This window comes from Thamnophis elegans, chromosome 16 (genome assembly GCF_009769535.1).
Source record: "Thamnophis elegans isolate rThaEle1 chromosome 16, rThaEle1.pri, whole genome shotgun sequence".
Taxonomy (NCBI): domain Eukaryota; kingdom Metazoa; phylum Chordata; class Lepidosauria; order Squamata; family Colubridae; genus Thamnophis; species Thamnophis elegans.
The window spans coordinates 7,909,666-7,918,583 of record NC_045556.1 but is presented as its reverse complement, the minus strand read 5'-3'; the positions used below and the strand labels follow the sequence as shown (position 1 = coordinate 7,918,583).

Genomic DNA, 8,918 nt, shown 5'->3' with positions numbered 1-8,918 from the left:
TTTTTATTTTTTTTATTTCCCTCCTTCCCAGGCCGGCTTGACCCCTACCCCTCCTTTCTTGCTGATGGGGCGTGGCCTTGCAGCGACGGTGTTAGAAGGAACCAATGGCGGCGCGAGGCGGGAGCCGGACTGCCGCCGCTCATAGGCTGCCGGAGGGGGCGGAGCCTGAGCCGGCCGATCGCGAGCCCGCCGGGAGTGACGGCGCGCTGCAGGGATTCGGGGAGGGGAGGGGGGAAGAAGGGGAGGAGACGGTCGCGCGCTGCCGCCGCGCAGGTATGCGAGTCGCGCGGTGCCCGTGTCGGCCGCTTCGTGGGAATGGGGCGGTATGCGAGGTGGTGACTCGCGGGCCAGGAAGAGAACTCCGGGGTTCAGCCGCGCCTCGGGATGGCGGGTTGGAGGGTCCTTGTCCTGCTGCTGCCCCGAGGAAGCTGCGGAGCTGAAGGAGCCGCCGCCGCCTTTGTATGTACGTCGGGATCCGCTGAAGGGGGAGAGGCGTTGGGGGGGGGGTGTCTGACTCGGGCGGGGGCTGGCTTTCTGCCGTCGTCGAAACCCGAGAGGAAGTGTGTGTTTGTGTGTAGACACGTGTCGCCTTCCCGTCTCGTGGGAAAGAAGTGCGGGTTTCCGAGGAAAAGCGACTCCTTTTCTTCTGCAATCATTTTAGTTCGGCTCTAACTCGGGCAGACGCTCTGCGGGGGCTTTGCTTTCTGACGTCGTCGCAACTCGGGAGGAAATGCGTGTGTGTATGTGTGGACACGTGTCTGGGGTGTGTGTATATATATACACGTGTCGCCTTCCCGTCTCGTGGGAAAGGAGTGCGGGTTTCCGAGGAAGAGAGGCTTTTCTTCTGTAATCGTCTTTGCTCGGACAGACGACCTCCTTGCAGAAACCATGCGGGTGCCTTGCTTTCTCCCGTCATCGGAACTCGGGAGGAAATATGTGTGTGTGTGTGTACAGACACGTGTCTGTTTCCCATCATCTGGGAAAGGAGTAGAAGAGAGGCTCCTGCGGGAGGGGGTTTCTAACTCGGACAGATGACCTCTTGCAGAAGCTCTTAAGGCTGCTTGGCTTTCTGCAGTCGTCGGAACGCCGGGGTGCAGAAGCGTGTTGGCTTCCCGTCTCGTGGGAAAGGAATACGGGTTACCCGGGAAGAGAGGCACCTTCGACTCGGAGAGTGGGTGTGTGTGTCTAACTGGGGTAGAGGACCTCTGTGCAGAAGTCCTGCAGGTGCCTTGATTTCTGCAGTCGTGGGAACCTGGGAGAGGGTTAAGGGTCTCGTGGGGAAGGAGTACCGATCCAGGGAAAGAGTTAGGGGTAGCTGGTTGTTGGAAGCCGGCCCTGTCCTGGGGGCTGTGAGCACCAAGGCAATTGAGCCCAGCATTTCTGTTGTTAAGTGAGACATCGGCTAAGTGAGTTTTGCCCCTTTTCTTTTCCACCTTCCTTGCCACAGTTGTTAAGTGAATCGCCGCAGTAGCATGGTTGTTAAGTGAGCTTCCCCTTGGCTTTGAAGGTCCACCAAGAGGGGATTATGTGATCCCAGGACACGTAAATAGCGGTCGTAAATAGGAGTGTCTGAATTTTGATCAGGTGACCGCCAGGATGCTGCAACGGTCGTAAGTGTGAAAAATGGTCATAAGTCACTTCTTTAGCGATGTAACTGTCAAACAGTCACTAAAAATCAACTGTTGTAAGTTGAGGACTATCTGTACGAGTTGAGCAGCATGAGGACAGCCACACCGGCCCCAATTCTCGGCTTAATGCTGGGTATCCTGGGCTGGCCCTGCTTCACCTGACCCACCTTGGAGGGTTGTTGTAACATCAAAAGTGTGGAATTGAGCCCTGGCGCGCAAGAGGTGATTAATGGGCACTGGATGCCATTTACCGTCAGTGTTTGAGTGGAGCAATTTCCTTTGGTCCCTTTGAGTCAGTGCAACTGTCTAGACAAATTTCTGCATCTTCTGGGCACGGTTTTACAGAAGTGGTTTGTCGTTGCCCCTTTCCTAGGGCTGGGAGCATGTGGCTGGCCCAAGATCCATCCAACTTGGCTTGGTGTCACAGGCGGAGCTAGAGCTCCCAGGCTCCTGCTCTCTAGCCTGAGGCCTAAACCAGACTGGCTCTCTCTTGTAAGGCTTGTAAAAGAAATAAACAATTTAATTTGCTTTGTTCTTGGTTGGGGAAAACAGAGTTGCCAGCTTCTCAGCATTAAATCCCTCAATTTAGCTCCGCTGCTTCTAATGGAGAGAATTTCCTTTCTCCTAACCTCATTGACAAAACTATCATTTGGAATGGCTCTTTTTGCGACAGATTTCTGCTCTTTTAATTCTGTCCAGTTGGGTGGGATTATGAGGGTTGGCAAATATTAAAGGACGAATAATCTCTGCCAGCTATGTAGCCTATTTTTAAAAAAATATATATATAAAATTAGGCTGGCAAAGAATGCTGAACTCTTTGGATCCAAAACAGTCACTTTTCGATATCTGGCAGGGATGTCTGCAGGGTATGGTAAAAAAATAAAATAAAATAAATCACAAGGTAGCCACAATATAATCTCTGTGAATCTTTGTCTGGTTTGTATGTGCATTGGCAGAGATGTTTTTTATGGCGGGTCTATACTTTAAATCAGGGGTCTACAAACTTGGTAGCTTTCCCAAGCTAGCTGGGGAATTCTGGGAGTTTGAAGTCCACCAGTCAGCTGCCAAGTTTGGAGACCCCTGCTTTAAATTCTGGATTTTGTCTTTCATTGGTCTGGGACTGCCATTAAATTCAGTCTAGATATTATGAAACGGGCTATACAAGGGATCAGCAACCCATTCGCTCTGGAGCCGCATGTGGCTCTTTCATTCCTCTGCTGTGGCTCCCTGTTGCTGGTCGGCTCCACAATTGATAGGGCTTTCGGTTAGGACAGGTGGAGGAAAAAGGATGCCATGCTAGGAGGAGACTCTATGGTGGGGGAGCCGGTCTTCTGGTCAGAAGAGGAGAAGGATGCCATGCTAGGAGGAGACTCTATGGTGGGGGAGCCGGTCTTCTGGTCAGAAGAGGAAAAAGGATGCCATGCTAGGAGGAGACTCTATGGTGGGGGAACCGGACTTCTGGTCAGCAGAGGAAAAAGGATGCCACGCTAAGAGGAGACTCTATGGTGGGGGACCTGGACTTCTGGTCAGCAGAGGAAAAAGGATGCCATGCTAGGAGGAGACTCTATGGTGGGGGACCTGGACTAATGGTCAGCAGAGAAAAAAGGACGCCATGCTAGGAGGAGACTCTATGGTGGTGGAACTGGACTTCTGGTTGGCTCCAGAATTAAACAGGGGGCTTCCTGTTAGGACCTGTGTGGCTCTTTGAGTGTTTAAGGTTGCCAACCCCTGTGCTATGCTATCTGTTTCCCTAATTCCAGCAGTTTAGGAATTGTAGTTCAGTATAAGAGGGAGGGGTTCCCCACCAGTACCCAAAATCCTACTTTATTTTTTAATTTGTCGTCTTGCAATCCAAGATACGAATATGCAATTAGGGGGGGGAAAAGAACCGTTATAAAATTTTGGGAGGTTTGCCTCCTCCTTCGAGCTGATATCAAGACCCTTTTAAATATAATTCAGACGGTACCAATAAGGGTTAGGGTGCCTTCAAAGGTTTTGTAGTTCCGCCAGTGTCATCGTTCGGTCCTTAAAAACCGCATCCTGTCTCACCCGGGTTTGCCGAGAGAGAAAGAGAGAGGGTGAGCCACAAAATTGGCACCAGCCTTTTCCTTGCTCTTTTTTCTTTTTCACAATCCCGGCTTTGTCTGCAATTATCAACACGAACAAGGGAGGGGGAAGAAAGTATCCTATTCAAGTTTTGAGTGTCCTAATTTCTGCCCAGGGAAGGACTCCGGACCTGGCCAAACTGAGCTGGACACAGAGCGACTCCTGCAAACTGAGATTATTACCCAGTTTGGGGTTGCAGAAGGTGAGAGCAATCCGTGGGGGGGTTTTTTGCCCTCCGAAGTTGTGAGTGCCTCATCCCTGGAGGTTTTCAAGCCATGTGCCCAGAATGGTATTAGGCTTATAGCCACAACTGAGCTCAAAAGTTTTATGTTGCTAAGCGAGACATTGGTTCAGTGAGTTTCGTCCCAACCGATGACCTTTCTTGCTACAGTTGTTATGTGAATCACTGCAGTTGTTAAATTAATATCACGGTTGTTAAGTGAATCTTTGACTAGGTCAAAGATTCACTTTGTCTTGTCGCTGTTCTGACCGAGGCTTCCCAAGAGCCTGAAGCAAACTCCTTGTCCTGACAAAAGCCCCTTTTATTCATTGACTGTGAATTCTGCTCATTCACATCCAGCAAAATCTTTCGAGGGAGGATTTATGATCACAGACCTTATCTGGCTTGGAGAGATGCCAGGCTAATTTCTGCTAAAATTTGGCAAGGAGTCTCGGGAGAGTCACGAACCAATTAAGCGAACTAATCGTCTCCTGCAAACTCCACTCCCCTTTCGCTCCTCTTTTATTTCCTCTGGGAGGGGCCTTTCATCGTCCACCTGTGGCCTTACTCCCAAGCCGACCTGTTCTTTAGCTGTTCCCTTCGTCTGGCAGCTCTGCGCATGCACACACTGGGAACAGACTCCAGCTGTTCATCTGCCTCACTGATGTCTGACTCTGAAGGCAGCTGATAACTGGCATATGGCTCTGGCCCCCTCTCTGCCTCCGACACAGAGCCCTCCTCAGAGCCTTCCCCAGACTCCAGGACTGGCCCATGTTCCTCCCCAACCTCCTCACTGTCTGAATTTTCTGCCAGCTCTGCCGGCGGGCCACAACAGTCGGAAGGTTGCAAAAGCTGATCATATGACCCCGGAGCACTGCAAACATCGTTAAATATGAACCAGTGGCCTAGCATCCAAAATTTGTTTCATGTGACTCATGGGGGTGCTGCAACGGTTATAAGTGTGAAGAAAAAACAGTTATAGGCCACTTTTTTCAGGGCGTCTCTAATGGTATTGTAAGTTGAGGAGTGCCTCGAGCACGGGGCTGGACTAGAAGACCTCCAAGGTCCCTTCCAACTTTTGTTATTCTATATTCCGCTCTGCTTTCCATTGGTTGCGCTTATGGCCAATAGTGGCTGCTTTCTTTGCCTTCTCTTGTTTTCCTTCCTGGCTGAAGGATGCGTCTTGTTCCCAGCACGAAGATTCTTTGTGAGTTGGTAGCGAGCGTGGCCTCTTTGCACAGGATTGTTGTGATGCGGTTTTGTTCCTCCCTCTTGCAAATCCATCTCTTCCCCGTTGGGACAAAACGTCTGGTTCTTATTGAATTGAATTGAATTTTATTATTTGTATGCCGCCCTTCTCCGGGAGGGACTCAGGGCGGCGAACAACTCAAAAGGGGAGAAGGGGAACATAGAACACAATAAAAATAGTTAAAATAGCCAAGAATTACACAACCACACAGGTCGAGAGGGGAGGGGAACTCATCAACCCCAGGCCTGCCGGCAAAGCCAGGTTTTGATGGCTTTTCGGAAGGCCTGGAGAGAGGTGAGGGTCCGAATCTCTGCGGGGAGTTCGTTCCAGAGGGCCGGAGCTGCCACAGAGAAGGCCCTCCCCCGGGTAGTAGCCAGGTGGCATTGGCTGGTAGACGGAACCCGGAGGAGGCCAACCCTGTGTGATCTAATGCAGTGTTTCTCAACCTTGGCAACATGAAGATGTCTGGACTTCAACTCCCAGAATTCCCCAGCCAGCGAATGCTGGCTGGGGAATTCTGGGAGTTGAAGTCCGGACATTTTCAAGTTGCCAAGGTTGAGAAACACTGATCTAATGGGTCTTTGGGAGGTAATTGGCAGCAGGCGGTCTCTCAAGTACCCAGGTCCAATACCGTGGGTTCCCTTCCAACGTTTTCCTCTTGTGCCACTTGGGCATGTCAGTTCATTTGGTCTTGCTTGGTCTTGTTCCTGTTGGCAGAGGTATCTCTTTAGAGCCCTGAGGATACCAGGAATGTGAGAAATTGGGACATTGGGCAACACACACCTATAAACCATGTTTCCCCAAAAATAAGACAGGGTCTTATTTTCTTTTGGGCCCCAAAAGAAGCACCTGGCCTTATTTTCAGGGAGGCCTTATTATTTTTGAGGTGCAGGAGGCGGCGAGCGTGGTCACCTCATGGCTGCTGCTATGTTGCAATATTTTCAGGGAGGGCTTATTTTAGCGCATGCGCTCAAAAGCCCAATTGGGCTTATTATCCTGGGAGGTCTTATTTTTTTGGAAAAACAGGTTATTTTACATGAATTCAGTGCCACCATGTCTTCTTTTTAGAATTTGTATTTTCCCATGATAGTTTCTATCTTTTCTAGTCACCAAAATCTATTAAGGGGGAGCAGAATAGATGCTCAATATATGACGGCAGGACCCAAAATCGTTTTTCTGCAGAAACGTTTTATTGCTTTCGAAAGAATACCGTCTTTTTCGGAGTATAAGACGCATCTTTTTCCCCCCTAAAAGAGGGTGAAAATGTGGGTGCGTCTTATACACTGAATGTAGACCCACCCACCCACCGGCCCCAACCCTTTGGCTTCTGCCTCCCAGCAATTTACCTCTTTGCAGCAAAGTGGGAAGGGGCTTCAATAGGCTATAGCAGTGTTTCTCAACCTTGGCGACTTTAAGCCCTGTGGACTTCAACTCCCAGAATCCCCCTGGCTGGGGGATTCTGGGAGTTGAAGTCCACAGGGCTTAAAGTCGCCAAGGTTGAGAAACACTGGGCTATAGCAGTCCCTGCAGCCTCAAAAAGCTGATGATCTGGAGAAACTGAAAGTGAAACTTGCTGTTTGCTCCACATGGCAAATTGCTGGGAGACAGAGGCAGATTTTTTTTTCTTGTGCTCATCAGGCTGTTTGCTGCAAGGAGGTAAGTCAACAACTATAAATACCTATAGAATGTTCAAATTATTCGACTTATTTTTGAAAGACTGCTTTATTATTACTCTAGACAACTTAACAAAATGAAGAAGCTTTTTAAAAATAAATGCTTGATCTGAAGAGGCCCAGTGCTATTGTCTTAAAAAGTGCTATTCTTTTAAATAGCAGAGAATAACTATACTTCCAGAAAGCACATCAATTTTAACAGCATCTGTACAAGTATAGTCTGAAATATTAACACTACAAATTGTGTATATTGTCTGTACTGTTTGTTGCAAGGAGGCAAATTGCTGGGAGGCAGAAGCAGATATTTTTCCCTTGTTTTCCTCCCCAAAATCTAGGTGCGTCTTATACTTCGGAGCGTCTTATACTCTGAAAAATGCAGTAAATAATGGATTAAAAAGCCCAATATGGAGACAATGGCCTTATTCATTATGGTTTAATATTATAAGTGAATTTGAGACTAGCCAATTCCATTTCTTTCCTTCCCTTTTCTAGCATGGCTATTAGGAAGGGTGCAGAATAAATTGTGTCCACACATACCCTATTAACCTTTCTCAACCTGGCAGCCTTTCAAGCAACGGTGGCTTTAAAGAATTCTGGGAGTTGAAGTCCAGGGGCCGTAAAGGGGCCGTAGTCGTCGTTCCCCCCCCCCCCCCCGCTTTAAAGACACTCGAAAACCTGGGCTGAGAAAAGGCCTGTGCCCCACTGGGAAAACACAGATGTGAGCCAAGATCCCATTGCGGTTCTTTGAGCTGTGACTGGGAATCAGTGGGAGGCACAAATAGATAATCTTAAAGCGTGTGCCAAGTGCCGCTTTGAGTTATTTATAAAAATAATTAAGGCGAGATATAAATAAATTTGACTTTGTGGGCCGTATAACCTACAGCCACCTCCAATCCGGTTCTCCTTGTCCCCTCTTCATGTCCTGCGGCCCCTTTACGAGTCAGTTTTATTGCTCCTGTTTGCAATAGAGTTTGACTCTGTACTGTACTGTGTTTGCTCTCCTCTCTCTGTCTCTCTCTGCCTCTCTGTCTGTGTCTCTTCCTTTCTCTCTGTCTGTCTGTCTCTCTCTCTCTGTCTCTCTCTCTGTGTCTGTCTGTCTGTGTCTCTGTCTCTGCCTTTCTCTCTGTCTCTGTCTCTGCCTCTCTCTTTCTGTCTGTGTCTCTCCCTATCTTTCTCTGTCTCTGTCTGTCTGTCTGTCTGTCTCTCTCTCTCTCTATCTCTGTGTCTGTCTTGGTCTCTGCCTTTCTTTCTGTCTCCCTCTCTGTCTGCCTTTCTCTGTGTCTCTGTCTGTCTGTGTGCCTCTCTCTCTGTCTCCCTCTCTGTCTGCTTTTCTCTGTGTCTCTGTCTGTGTCTCTCTGTCTGTCTGTCTGTCAATATATTTTAGACTGTTTTTGTTAAAGATTTATACCGTGTATGAGTTCTGGGAAGTCGGGTGAGGGAAGGCTGGGGGTGGGGGGTTGGGGGGGGTGGAAGGGAGGGATATATATCAGGTTTGACGAGAGGTGTTAGATTTTAATGTAATTTGATTCCACATGTATAGTGTCTTTTTCTCTCTCTTTAAAACTAGGATATGTTAAGTATATTGATATGGAAGCGGAAATACACCAATGAGAGGAAGAGTGGGAAGCAGAAGGGAGAAGAAATGTGAGAAGAGAGGGATAGGAGAGAGGGTAAGGGGGGAAGATGAGGAGGAGAAGGAGGAGTGGAATGTAGAGAGAGGAGAAGGAGAAAGGAAGGGGAAGTAGAGTAGGAAAGGAAGATGGAGGGAAGATAGGAAGTAAGAGAGAGGTAGAAGAAAGAGGTATATGGAGAGTAGAAGAGCTAATAATGGCTGTTAACTTTTTGGGGGGCGTTGATGACAAGAGGAACTGATGTAATCATTATTTAATACTATATGATACTGGCTATGTATAGTATATATGTGATTGTATGTTATGAAAATGGAAATAAAAATATGTTTTTTTAAAAAAAAGCAAATTGACAAATAAAACTTGAGTCGAGTCCTTTAGTCCAGGGGTGTCAAACTCAAGTTCCCGCAAGGT

General features: G+C 48.3%; 1 protein-coding gene across 2 annotated transcripts in view; it reads left to right on the top strand.

The window, feature by feature from the left end:
• The first annotated feature begins 259 nt into the window (after positions 1-259).
• The window catches only part of GRAMD2A (GRAM domain containing 2A), a 48,710-nt gene continuing 40,051 nt past the window's right edge, over positions 260-8,918 (top strand). The window contains exon 1 of one of the 2 annotated variants that reach the window (XM_032233300.1): positions 260-459. In XM_032233300.1, the coding sequence (XP_032089191.1) occupies positions 326-459 (134 nt within the window). In that variant the 5' untranslated portion in view covers positions 260-325. Of the gene's footprint in view, positions 464-8,918 lie in introns of both variants that reach the window. The other variant, XM_032233301.1, reaches the window with a different exon arrangement.